The sequence below is a fragment of the Struthio camelus genome, chromosome 2, assembly GCF_040807025.1.
Source record: "Struthio camelus isolate bStrCam1 chromosome 2, bStrCam1.hap1, whole genome shotgun sequence".
Taxonomy (NCBI): Eukaryota; Metazoa; Chordata; class Aves; order Struthioniformes; family Struthionidae; genus Struthio; species Struthio camelus.
In genome coordinates this window covers 95,103,264-95,116,693 of record NC_090943.1, presented here as the reverse complement: position 1 = coordinate 95,116,693, position 13,430 = coordinate 95,103,264, and the positions used below count along the sequence as shown (strand labels likewise).

The window sequence follows — 13,430 nt, the reverse complement described above, 5'->3', positions numbered from 1 at the left end:
AACGTCCAAGAGTATTATATTAGTCTTGCACATACTGCCCCCTGCTGTGACTAACCAACGCTAAAGCTGAAAATACCATCATTTCGGTAGATTTCAACTTTTTTTTAAATCAACAAGCACAAAGCAGGCCAACATTTGCATTTAAGCATGCTTACCCTAAAATTGAAAAGCTACTGGCTTCAGTCTACACATACATACTGTATATAACTGCTACAAAACTTCTTTTCTACGACCTCTTTGTAAGTCATTTATCCTTATGCAAAGAGTGTGTAGAAAGCATCCTTCTGATTCCATACAGCTGAATCCACTTTGAACATTTGTGTATATATATAATTTATACATACATACATACATATACACATACACAAACTCTCAGAAGATGTGGTGAAATCAGGATTTGGAGGAGAAAAAGGAGGAGCCAATGCCTGCTCCTTTAGCTTACAGTAGTGCAGCCGAGAGCAGAATTTGGCCCCAACTCCCCCCCCGTCTTGAAAATCTCAGACCCATTTTCAGGACAGTGTTTGGATGTATGCACTCTCCTTAGGGCAGCCACACTGCACAAACCATGTCATTAGCAGCCCAATTGCTTCCTCTCTCGCTTCAATTGCCCCACAGAATAGCAAAGAGCTCACTAAGTCCGTGTTGTTAACGCACTCTGCTGCAGTTTTGAACACAAGCTTTACTTTCACCCTGATTCATAAGCCATCCAAGAAAAACCTGTCAAGGAAAAGGAGATTCCTACTATTTACATTAACCTTCCGTGCACAAAAGCTGCAGCTTAAAAATAATATATAATGGCAGAACCTGGTACGTGACTAACTAAGCTTAAAGTCTCAGCCCACCAGCTTGTTCCTGTTTCAGATGTGCAAGAAGGGCAAGGAAATTTAAGTGCAAGACCTCTGCTGAGAGCAGAAAGCTCCTATATGGGGTCCAGGTTATGAACTTCTGGTGCCATCGTGAAGGCTTCACGCTCCCGCTCCGAATCCCGCCAAGAACTGCGTTAGTTAAGTGCGTAAAGCAGCGCTTACGGGACTGGCCTCCAGTCTCTTTCTCTGGAAAGAGACTTTTCCCTCTGCCTCCCTTCTCCTCTAACCCCCGGGGAGGGAAAAAAAGAAGGAAAAAAAAAGCCTGAAAAAGAAAACAGTCTAAAAGTAAAATCTTAACCGAGCCGCCAGGTTTGGCCAGGCACGGTCCGACAGCCAGGAGACGCGCAGGCACCGCGGACCAGCGCCGGCCAAAGCAGGGCCCCCTCCGCCGCCGAGCAGGGCCAGGCGCGCCGCCCGGCCCGCCTCAAGCCGCCGCCGCTCCGCGGGTGCGCGCGACAGGCACCTCCTCCGCCGCCGCCGCCGCCGCCGCCGCCGCGCCTGCGCGCTGGGAGCGGCGCCGGGCCGCGGCGCTGCGCAAGGCGTGCGCGCCCATGCTGCGCGCCGCGCTCCTCCCGCGCGCGCTGGGCCGCTGCTGCGCGCCCCGCCGCTGCTGGCCGGGCGGCATCGGCGGCCCCCCGCGGGCCGCGCCGGGGCTGCCGCCGCCGCCGGGTGAGGGCCGGCCCGCGGCGCTGCCGCCGCTGCTGTGCGCCCGGGGGCTGCGCTGGGCGGGTAAGCGGCGGGGCGCGGCCCGCGGTGCGAGTGCTGGGCTGCCGCGTGACGCAGCAGCGGCGGTGCGGGGCGCGCGGGGAGGCGGTTAAAGTTGACGGCGGCGCCAACGGTCAGGGCTTTCTGTTTTCCGCGCGAGTGCCTTAGTTATTTAGACGGCTGGCAGCCGCCCGCCAGATAACTTGAAGAAAAGCGCGGCGTGCCGGCAGTACAGCGGTCTGTCTTTCCTCAGGGAAGTTTCGCCAGCATGTCTCAACAGAGGCCTCTCAAGCCACCCTGGCGAGCGTGTCTCCCGTTTTTGCCGTGGTGAGTATGTTCCGGCCTTTTACCGGGCCAGGGCCGCTTGTGCGAGCTGACAGCGTCCTTTCACAATCATTTTTCGACTTAAAATATCATAAGATCCGACTGCAGCTTCTCCCGGATGATGTTCCTGCTACTGAATTACTGTTTCATCGTATTCTGACTTGAGGACCGCTTACGATATACAGAGGTCATCAAGATGCTTTTCAGAGATAAAGCATCTTCTGGAAGTATTCTTGATTTAATTGTGAAGACAGGTAAACTCTGAAAGTGCTGCAGTTAGACGTTCCCTTGTTAAACCCAATACTTTTGTATTATATCTGATGTTACTCATGGACCATAGTATCTGCAATTCTAAGCAAACACAGGTATTCAGGAAAAATGAGTTCTTTATATATTGCTCATTAAATTGAGTCTGGAAGCCACCCGCAAACTGTTCAATTGACAAGATTAGTGCACGCAAAGGAAGGGGTAAGGCCTCCTTGTTGAGTGTAGAAGTGTCATTCTGCAGCGAGATCCGTGCGACTAGATCCTTGAGGCCATGTAACCCATGGCCCTCCTAGAACGTATGCTCAGGTGTGTTTCTCTTACAGATAGTTATTTTTAGAGCTAGCAGTTTGGAATTAAGCTACACGCCCAGGAAAATACTGTGCCAAAAGAAGTTTAATTCTCTGCAAATCACTTTCTTCCCAAGGGTCGGGGTATGAACAATGTCATACAAAGAAATGACACTGGTTTTGGTTGGCGTATGCATGAACGCTGAAACGTAGGGCGATTCAGCACATAATTTGCATTAGCTGGGATAAACTCTGAAGAGAGGGCATAAAAGTTGCTTTTTCTTCACAGCTTTTCTCTGAAGACATTTTCTTTATTTTCCATTTGACTTCTAGGCAAGTGCATGGAATTTTACATGTTTTTAACTCTTTTCAGAGTAGTTATTTGAAAAAGATACGTGTTTTCCTCTCCTTTAGATGAAGTTTGACAAAGAAGGAAATACTAGCTATTTTGGTGAGTAGAAGTTTAGCAGTTGGGGGGAGGTGTTTGTTTTTTTTTTTCTCTTGCCCAATACAAGAAAAGCCCAGCTGGGAATCTGCCTTGGATAGAAAATTATGTTTGGGATACTTAACTGTATTTATTAATTTGATATATTGCAATATTTCTTCCATTTTGCTATCTTCTATGGATTTTCATAGCATCTTTATCATTACAATATTTGTATTCTTTTAAGTAACGCATTGAAAATTATGAATGCCATCTATCACGTGAAGATCACTTTTACTTTTCCCTTCCCTTTTTTGACCATGCTACTTTCCTTTCCTGGTATATCACTGCAGAATTGTGTGTGCTGTCTCAAGCCAGCCACTTGGCTTCCGTTGTGAAATTAATTATAATGGCCAACTCCTTTACTTATATCTAGAATTTTTCTCTTTCTACTCAGTATATAATCTTTAAACTTGTTAAAAGATAATGACATTGAGGAATCGAGGGGAGCAAAACCATTGTAAAGATGGAACAATTTTTTTTTTCCTTTTGCGGCACTAAGTAACAAACTAAAAGATAATTTCAGAACAGATGTGCTTTTCCCCACACTACTTTCAACTAAAAATATTTCCATGATAGAAAAAAAGAAAACAGAATTGTACCAGGAGTTGGGTCTTCAAGCTCGAGATCTAAGATTTCAGCACCTGATGAGCATTACAACTAGGAACAATAGGATCATCATGAGAATGGAGGTAATAGTTTCCCTATAACCTAATGAAAACTTGAACCATGTCTTATCCATGCATGTACATTTTCCTGTTTGGTTCTGTAAATACCAGCTTTCTGTGACGTGTAATTTTATATTATATGTGTCTTTGGAGTTCTCTACCTAGCAATCAGAGAGATGGGTTTACCAGCAACACATATTAATGAGCATGTTGCTAGCTAACACACAGGAAATGTTATTGACATTGTTATAAAAACAAAGGCTTACCAGGAGCCTCTTCTTGATCATACAGCAATTAGCACAGCACTGCATCTGAACAATTTGTAATGCACTGGGAGTTAGCATGAGACTTTATTACTTTCCTTGCTGAAAAAACATTTGAAGAGTAGCTTTATCAAAGCCTAAGTTGTCAATATATGTAATAGCCTTACATAGTCATGAGAAGACAGAAATCTTCACAGAGTTTTCGTTGGACTCCTACATGTACTGTCTCTTTCAGTTCTTGAAGGCTGTCATAACACCAGAGTTTCTTCTGATACTAGATTATCGTAATTTAAATCTGGAACACTGGCTCGTCAATGAACTAGCATCTCAACTAGCTGGGGAAGGTCAACTAGTTACGTATTCCTTGCCCTTTGAATTCCGAGCTATAGAAGCAATCCTGCAGTACTGGGTGAGCTATCTGGTTTTTAATTAAGTCTTTTCTAAAGTTGTTTATTCATAGAAACGACAGTATGATTGTCCTATGTTAGTGTTTATACATATGCATTTGTGTGTGTGCGTCTATCTATAGTCCAGACTTTTTAGGAGCTTTTGGGGGAGGTTGGCTTTCGTTGGTTTAATTCCTACGGTTTTGTGTGTGTGTTTCCATTCCCTCCCTGAAAAAGTGCTAATTGGAAAGGTTATTATTGGAACAACTTCAGTAAGGATATGATGGTTTCACCATCATTTGGAGAATTAAAAATCAAATTAAGGTATTTTTGTAAAGATGTGCTGCTATAGCTGACATAGAAGATATGCAGAAATGGTGAGGTTTTTCACCTCTTAGGCAGGAATCAGATAAAAACTCTAACTGCTTGAAAATCCATTCTTACTAATAGAAATATGGCATTTTTAGATGAATATGCTCTGTCAGCCATATCTCTGTGTTTATCATTAATTCAGTTCAGTGCAAATCATTTTCATGAAATACTACATTTTGCACTGGCTTTATCTTGTAAGTGGTATTTATAATAGCAAATATTCCCAGTGCATTGGAAAGTAGATTGCATTAACTGCCCATTACTGTGAATTTTGTGTTCAGAGACAGGAGTCAATTGCCCAAGCCGTTCTAAAGGGATTGCTTTAATTCTTATGAAGGATCATGTTGTTATCTAGATCAGCAAACTGCAGGGGAGACTTAACACTTTGCAGCCTCAGATCCTTGAGACTCTGGAAGCTCTAGTGGACCCCAAGCTTTTGTCTGTGGATAGGAGTAAACTACACATTCTCCTGCAAAATGGCAAGAGGTAAATAAGAGTAAGCTGTGAAGAGAATAGAAGATGACCATAGAAAATTCTATGCAATTAAATGTTAGAAAATGGTATTTAATATGAATTTCTTAGAATACTGTAATGCTGGGTTGTGCATCTTATTTGTAAAAGGAAAAATCAGTATATGAAATCCCTAGTGGTATGGGAGAAAAAAAAAAACAAAAAGTGGAATCTATTCTGAGTTGGAGAAATAGTCAAACACCTTAAATAGCATCTAGTAGAACAAAATAACATGTAATAGAGCAAAATAGCATCTCTAAAGTGTTCACTGTAGGTTAGCTATTGGATCTGCTCTTTAAGATTATTAGTACTGATACATTAGTACCTTCATGTGTTAGACTCTCAGACATGACAGTACAAATACGCACTCCCTATATGCTCACAGAGTGCTTATTTTTTCTGACTTAGGAATACATCCAGAAAACAGAGCTGAATCTTTTTCAGTGTGTGTCTGCAGACTGCCAGATAGAGTATGGCCACTGCTGAATGTGTGGCCTGTAGAGAGTATTTCTGAGGAGTTGGGACCCTCCAAAGAATCTTTCTGGTGACTCGTTCTGGCAAACTCGTTTTAAGATTACCTTCATGCACAGGTGCCGTTGGGATTACTTGACCTTTTGCCTGTTCTTTCTTCAGCTTATCAGAACTGGAAACAGATCTTAAAGTTTTCAAAGAAACAATTCTGGAGATCTTAGATGAAGAAGAATTAATAGAAGAGCTCTGTCTAACTAAATGGACTGATCCACGAGTATTGTATGTATATTATGAAAACACAGAATTTTTTAAGTGCATTTTGTCCGCGGACAGCTTGAATACTAGACTGGATGTTCCCCTCCAAAGAAAGAAAAACACTTTTCATTTGTTTTTAAAGCGCTAATGCTTTGCAACTTCAGAAGTGGTTGCATCCATCATTCTGGAGTGGGGCTACAGTAGCACTTGTTATATTATGGAGTTTCAAATAGCATAGCAGGCCAGTTTGTCTCCTAGTATGCAATGGGATGAGAGCAGGATGGTAGGAGGAGAAAAAGCAGAAAAAAGAAGAAAAAGCACATATCTGGGGGAGAATTTTCTTCAGTTTCACAAGCAGAAGAGAGAAGCAGTTTTTAAAATTTGCCTCAACTAGGTCACGCACCACACTTCCTTTCTTATAAGTGTTCTGAACCCTTGCTCCTAGCTTTTTGTTCAGTAACAGAGCTTGTAGGAGAGAGGTCTCAGAGCAATCTTGTTGAATCTGTTTTTGTGTAAGTTTGCCTAGAGAGCAACGTTTCAGGAGAAGTGTATGTGCAAAAATATTCCTGTCGCATCCTCTCAAGTTCTGATGAAGGATCACACGCAGCAGCAGCGGCAGCACTGGTCACTTTAACAGAACCAAAAAGCTAAAAATAACATGTATCAAATCCTGATACATGCTGGGGCTGAATCATATTATAAATCTTCTATATACAGACATGTTCTCTTTGAAGCAGAGACCAAAAGCTGGCTTTCAGGTCCTTTGTGAAGCTGCTGAGTGATACTTAAGCCCGAACACACTGCAGTTGAGTATTAATAGTCACACAGTCGTACGTATTTGAAATCACAAAATAGTTTCCTGGCCTGAAGAGCTTAGTCTAAGTGAGCAGCAGCAACCTAGTATTCCAGAAGTGGGAAACAGTGTGCATTTATAATGCATCTGCTGGGGCAGTATCAGGACGGCTCTGAATTCTGGGCTGCTTTTGAGCCAGCGGCTGGCCTTTGTCCTACCTTTTGCTAGTAGCCTTCCTTTGGACTTGATACAGGCTGCCAGCAAATCCTTTTTGTCCTCGTGGTAGACAGTGTTTAGGGAACGTCTGGGAAAGACACCACAGTCACCTTTATACTACCCATGTAAGGAGAAACCTAAAGTCATACCTTCTTTCATACGTCACCGTTGCACAAGGGTATGAGAGGTGGCTGGAGGTTGTGTAAAGAGTGCTGGAGCTACGCTACAGAGAGGTGTGAAGCAGTCGATGCAGGAGGCACTCTAGGAAATACTAGCCGTGGAGGTGCATTTGAGGAAGGTTAGCAGTGTGTGTGTACAGGTCTCATGATTGATACAGGTGATGTGTGATATTTAATGAACTTAAGTCTATGTGAGAAGGTTTGAAGAACCCAAATAGGAGGCATATTGGTGCCATCAGAGAATATCTGCACCAGGAATGGCAACCTGAGCCCAGAAAGACTAGATGATGCAGACATACCTTTCTGTTGAGAGACAGCAGAAGTCAGAGACTCGTGAGACTGATGGAGGCTAAGTAATGAAAGCAAATGATATAGCAGTGATTTTTAAGTCTTTATGCCTGTCACTTCCCTTTCTGCAGTCATAGGGAGCCAATAGAAAGACGTTCCTCAAATAGGACCTTGAGCTGAATCCTTAGTACACAGCTCTAAGGCTTCCAAATTGCCAGTTCCTCTAATCTACATGCAATAAAAACCTCTATGTCTGAAAGGTTTTGAAGTCATCCAGGCTAGCTCAAAGATTCTGCCCCATAGGAGAGAAACTTTTAAAGGTCCCCAGGGAGCTTAAGTGGGTTGCTTCTTAAGACACATCACTGATTTTCTTGGAAATCCATTTCAGAGAGTTTCTTTAACTGTCAGCAGTGCCAGGAAGAGAGTCTGTATAAAGTTTAGTCTCTCTAGAGAAAGGAGATCATACCACAAAAGGAAAAAAAAAAAAAGAATTTTGCTGGCTTTGCTGCTAGTTTTTGACCTCTCATGGATCTTGGGTACCTCAGCTTTTGTCTGTACAGTGAAGAGTCCAGTATAACACCAGAAACTTGTACGTCTGTTTAGAGAAGGCCATTGTTCAGTCATTCTGGACCATGCAGTAAGAAGAAAGTCTCTCTCACTTCACTTAGGAGGGCAGCATCTTCCATTTGATGCTTACTCTCATGCTGCTTCATGCTTACAAAACGTTTTACAGTAGTTACTGCATAGAGCAGAAATGCCTTACAACTAAATTATTTTATTACATGCTTAAAACACAGACCTTACTGTATTGCTGTTTGTGTGTTGAGTTTTTGTTATGTTTTATTTGTGGGGTTTTTGACTGCACCATTATCAATTTCTACCACTTGAGGGCATTAAGGAATTAAACATCTCCTTTCAAGAATCTGAGTACTCAGCTGTTTTATAACATCTGAAAAACTTTAATTTGTGGTGTTGTGCGTGTCTTAAGCATAGCAAATCCTAACTGCTGTAACTGACTGCCTGTGCTGGACAGCTGATAACAAATGGAAAAATTAATTTATGCATTGGTATTGATGGAAGTTCTTCACTTAAAAGATTGGGTTTTGAGATCTGGTGTCAGGCAGTGTTTTTACTTGGTGTTCCCAGCAACTCCTTTATGGGCCTTGTCTTAGCACATTGGTAATACATTTACATATAATATGTACCTAACTAGAAAAATATAAATTGTTGCTCACAGTGAGGAGAGTACATCTGGGATTGACCATGCAGAGGAAATGGAGCTGCTGCTGGAGAACTATTACAGACAAGCAGAAGATCTTGCAAATGAAGCCCGTGAACTCAGAGTATTGATTGACGACTCAGAAAGCATAATCTTTATCAACCTGGACAGGTTAGCTATCCTATCTGTTGGACCGCTAAAAGCTGAGCAGAATGTAATGCTGGCTGCTCTTTTCAAATCGCTGCCTGCAAGGAAAGTGAGGGAATGCCATCTTTGTGAAGGTGTCAGTGGACTTGCATTGCGCTTTTGTCATCAGGCGAACTGGATAAAACAAAGCAACAAACACCCTAATTATGTAGCAGGAGGAACCAAGGTTTTCCTAGATCCTTCTGGGAAGCTGCTCACTTTAAAAACGGCTCAAATTTAAAGGGGAAATAAAATCCTTACTTAGGAAAGTTTGCTCCTAATTTATCAACATTGAAACTCTTAAGAAAGAGTTTGGCTAGGCTATTCGGCTATCGAGTACAAGTTGCGTTATCACCCTGTGCAGTGGTACACGATTAAATAATTTTGGAACAAAGATTTTCCCTCTGTGTGCTATAATTTTCACTACTAGTCTGCTTTGTTACAGAAAAATAACTGTACCTTGCATTTGCAAGCGCATGCCACTCTCTCTGTGAGGTCACTGTTTAATATTCTTTCTCCTCTTTACGGGGGAGTTATCTGTAGAAGCAATTGGCAGATGCTGCATCGGGAAGCCACAAAAATCCTTTCTGGGAAGAAATGAATGTGGAGTTCTGCAAAACAGGCTGAAGTTTATAGTCTGCAGCATTTACTGACTCTACTTCTTTGTAAGTACATTTGCAAGGTAGCAGTAAATTTTTTGTTGTTTGTGAATACTGACGTACAAATTCCAGTCAGTTAGTGGTTAGAGAACACAAATTTCCATGAATGTTTACTGTTACTCTGTGCATATACCTCCAAGAAGTGAGAGATACCAGAAAGTCTGCTGACGATTAAGCAGAACCTGCTGCCTTAGAGGTATCCTGATGCAGCATTTTCAAAAATGAAAGCCTCTTTACACTGTTTTTTCTGCACTTCTGTTACTGTGCTGCCTTATTCTAGCATGATTTGCTCTTATTTCACATTGCTGTTTTAGTGCATGCTGTATGGAATTTAAGACTTTAGGCAGCAGACAAATACTCAGGTTCCTCTTACAGATGTCTCTCTCTTCTTTAGCCACCGTAATGTGATGATGAGACTGAACTTGCAGCTGACTATGGGGACTTTCTCTCTTTCTCTCTTTGGACTGATAGGAGTTGCATTTGGTATGAACTTGGAGTCATCTCTTGAAGAGGTAAGGAAATAGCGCTGCTTTTACCAGCGGCATAAAATACAGGTCCTGCTCTTAAGAGTGCATTGTGCATTCAGTATAACTCCATTCTTTCCACAGGTAGAGCTCCAGAGTTATATTGGTGTGTGAAGTAGGATAATTCAGTCCAGTGATTCAAGCATTAGTGCAGTCACTTTCTTTTGTACCAAATTACTTTATGGCTAATCACATAGTATTGCAGGCTTTTTTGTCCATGTAATGTCCCATGAGAGGAAATAGGAAAGACTCAAACTGTGGTTGAATAAGGACAGAGCAATGTTAAGGGTTCTTTTACGACCATCTGCGCTTCTGAAAAGCCCAGCTCTGTCCTTCAGATGCAAGGTTTTAAAGCAAGCAGCCAGGGCGTTCCAAACACGCCAGAGGAACTGTCATTCCTATGTGATTATGCCTAGAGCAGTGGGGGCATTTACAATGACATGTGCTGCCTTAAAAAATAAAGACTTCTTTCTTTCGTAATCCGTGAAGTAGAAAGGTTGAATTTCTAAACTGCTAACAAAGGAGAACTGCATGGGACAGTAACGGAATACATTAGGGTGATTCCTAAGCAAGATACTTTGCTGTGAAACAGCCCTTTGCCCCAGGTTGAACTTGGCTGTTGACAGTAGAGAGTGTACCACTTCCCTCACATAAAGGAGAACACTGCTGGGGAGTGAGAGGAAAGAAGGATGGATCACAGAATCTTTTGATGATGCTTTTTTCTAGGAGAGAGTTGCATGACTAATTGAAGGCATTCTGTTGACAGGACCCCAGAATATTTTGGCTAGTGACTGGGATTATGTTTCTGGGAAGCGGTTTGATATGGCGGCGCTTGCTTTCCTTCCTTGGGCGGCACCTGGAACCTTCCCTACCTCCTCAGGTACGTATGGCTGGCTAAGATTTTGGCTTTAGTCTCTGTATGTACAGCTCATCTCTAATGCAGGAAATTAGCGGCCATCGAGGAATGGGCCACAGAGCCTGGAGGAACTCAGCTGAAGTCCCTGTGCCTTGAATTGGCAGAGCAGAAGGTTCTCCCTTGCTGGATTCAGTGAGGTGGGGAGCTCAACACTGGCAGAGATGTACTTGAGCTGTAAGATAGCGTTTGCTGTTGCTAGAAGCAAGGCAGCGTGGTATGCCTTGAGAGATGCCTTAGCTTCTCCCAACAGCCTAATGGAAACTGAGGCTGATAAGAAAAACAGCAGCTGAGAAAGCAAGCGGTAGCAGTCTGTTCGTAGTGAGGGATGTCATGGAATCCTGCCCTCCTGTTCCCACCCACGTACTAACTCTGGGTCTGTGGTGCTTTTCAGATGAAAGAGAAAGTAAAGAGAAAAGGAAGATAAGGATGGGTACTAGCTGTAATATCTCATACTGGAGAATGATGTTGTCGTTACGCCCTGACACCCAGTCAGATTACAGTAGCTCTTCATGTGCACGCCAGCCATCTTTGGCCCTGATGCTGATGGTATTATAGAGCCATATGCCAAGCTGTATGAAAATTTCCAAGGAGACTGTCTTCAGGTTAGCAAGAGTTTGTATGAGTGATTTTTGCCTCATTCACTACCCTTTCCTAACAAAGTTTATAGGATTGTACTGGCTGGCTGCGTACGCTCTGCACTCCAATAATTATAGAAGAGAAATATCAACGCATTCAAAAGTTCAGTTCCCATAAGTGTCCAAAGAAAGAGAGAGACTCAAATTCCCCTTCTTCCCTCCCTTACCTTGCCACTGAGAGGCAGGCAGAAGTAATTTGTTGTTGATCACTAACTGGCTACAATTTACTGGATTATCCTCATGTTTTGCTCGAGAACAACTCTAGCACATACTGACTTGCTTGAAAAAGCTACTGAAAGGTATAGGAAGAAGCCAGAGACAGTGTTCTGTAAGAGGAGGAGGAAAAGTTCCTACTATTTCTCCTCCTTTTACAGAAAGGACCCTTGTGAAGCTTGATTTCTTTCTACTGCACATAGAGCAGCTTCTCATGTAATTACAAGCTGTTTTGCATCTTGCCTAGGTTCCTGCAATTTTGAAAAAGACCCAACCAGCGGCTGGAAGAATGGAGATAAAGAGTGACCTTAAAGCAGAAACATTTGGGCTGAGCAGAAGCACGCTGACAAACCACTAGAAAAGCAGGAATGAAGAGACTTTTGTTGTTACAGGGTGGACTTTGGACACTCTCCTTACATTTGTTCTTCCCTACTGAAAACCTTAAGTTTAGAAATTCTTAAGTCAATATATATTTTGTGCCAAAAAGCTATGATGAGATTTTAATGCTCACACCCAAAAGGAAAGAAACATCAGGAGAAACAGTGACAAGCCTTCCGCAGTAGCCTAACCTCTGTTCCCATGTATGTTCCATTATATTTCTGTGTCCACACATCACACACACACACATACTCATTTTGGGGCATTCTCATTTCAAGTTTTTCAACCAGTGGTCTTTCTTAAAGAGATCAGACTATTCAGCTTAAAGGACAACAGATAGTGTTCATCGTATAACTTATTTGTATTCTGATAATTCTGCTTATGAGCTGCAGGAGCTCATAGTCAGGAATCTGACTTCAAAGAAAAATCTGCCCCTTTTAATGGATTTTTTTTAAGCTCTGTGTAATTGCAGAGAACACATTTTCAAAAGCAAAAAGCATACCTGCATCTCTTGTGAAGCACTACCTCTAAATTACCAGTAACCAGAACAACTTACATAATACTGCTCACTTAAAGTAGGAGAAACCGTAATAGGCTTTGAAATGTGGCTACTTATATTAGGTGTTCCTTGATATTTAATTGAGGCCCAAAAGGTATTCCGTTTTAGTAACCAGAAAAGCAGGCCCATTCATGCTATACACTGGTTCTTGCTGTTACTATATGCATTGATACAGCTACAGTTTAACAATTCCTTATGTTGTTATAAGGACTGATTCAAACCTTGTTTTAAAAAATAATTAAACATTTTTGGGGTTCGCCTGAGCTTGGGTCTGCTTTCTCGCATTTCTCTTTAAAGCTGAAAAGACAAGACAAACTGTGGACTAGACTGTACCGCAGCAAGTTGTGAGGGCCAAGCTGCATGGGGCTAAAGCGCTCTGTAGCTCTAGGCCTGGGAGGTGGCACCAGAGATAGCTAGTTAATGGGTGTGGAGGGAAGCCTGGTGTGAGTCCTGTGATTGACTTGAAGGAGTAAAATTCTCACCCGTTCTTTGTGGTTTTTTTCATAGGCCTTACTTACCTTTGAACTTTGAGGGCATGGTTCTCCACTAACTTCTCTGTGTTTAGAGGGAGTATGAAATCTTTCCAAATCAGGTCACAAGCTTTCAAGTCTTTGGTCTTTTCTAACCTCTCTTTAACATACAGTAAGTAGCCCCTTAGGTGCCACCAGATAAATCACTGTACTTGACAGGGGCTGAAAAGACAAAAATTGTGGCTGTGAACATTTTGACTCAGGGCTGACAAGTGAAAAATGGAAATGAAAGGGTACAGAAATTAGTATTATGCAGGTCTCTAGTTTTAGTATGGTT

General features: G+C 42.4%; 1 protein-coding gene across 2 annotated transcripts; it reads left to right on the top strand.

Moving 5' to 3' along the window:
- Positions 1 to 1,417: 1,417 nt before the first annotated feature.
- On the top strand, positions 1,418 to 12,879 carry MRS2 (magnesium transporter MRS2). 2 transcript variants are annotated; one of them, XM_068931674.1, is made up of 11 exons: positions 1,418 to 1,595; positions 1,825 to 1,898; positions 2,864 to 2,900; positions 3,513 to 3,625; positions 4,100 to 4,273; positions 4,978 to 5,108; positions 5,766 to 5,882; positions 8,572 to 8,724; positions 9,793 to 9,910; positions 10,689 to 10,802; positions 11,934 to 12,879. In XM_068931674.1, the coding sequence occupies exons 1-11, from the start codon at positions 1,418 to 1,420 to the stop codon at positions 12,042 to 12,044; spliced, it is 1,320 nt and encodes a 439-aa protein (XP_068787775.1). In that variant the 3' UTR covers positions 12,045 to 12,879. The 2 variants fall into 2 exon arrangements, with proteins under 2 accessions (XP_068787775.1, XP_068787776.1); XM_068931675.1 differs by lacking the exon at positions 1,418 to 1,595 and having other exon boundaries at positions 1,646 to 1,898; positions 2,823 to 2,900.
- The last annotated feature ends 551 nt before the right edge of the window (positions 12,880 to 13,430 follow it).

Excerpts from the sequence above, each read along its gene's own strand:
- MRS2 (XM_068931674.1), top strand. The coding sequence starts at position 1,418 with ATGCTGCGCGCCGCGCTCCTCCCGCGCGCGCTGGGCCGCTGCTGCGCG. Across the intron at positions 8,725-9,792 it reads ATCTTTATCAACCTGGACAG|CCACCGTAATGTGATGATGA; the intron begins GTTAGCTATCCT and ends TCTCTTCTTTAG. Across the intron at positions 10,803-11,933 it reads AACCTTCCCTACCTCCTCAG|GTTCCTGCAATTTTGAAAAA; the intron begins GTACGTATGGCT and ends CATCTTGCCTAG.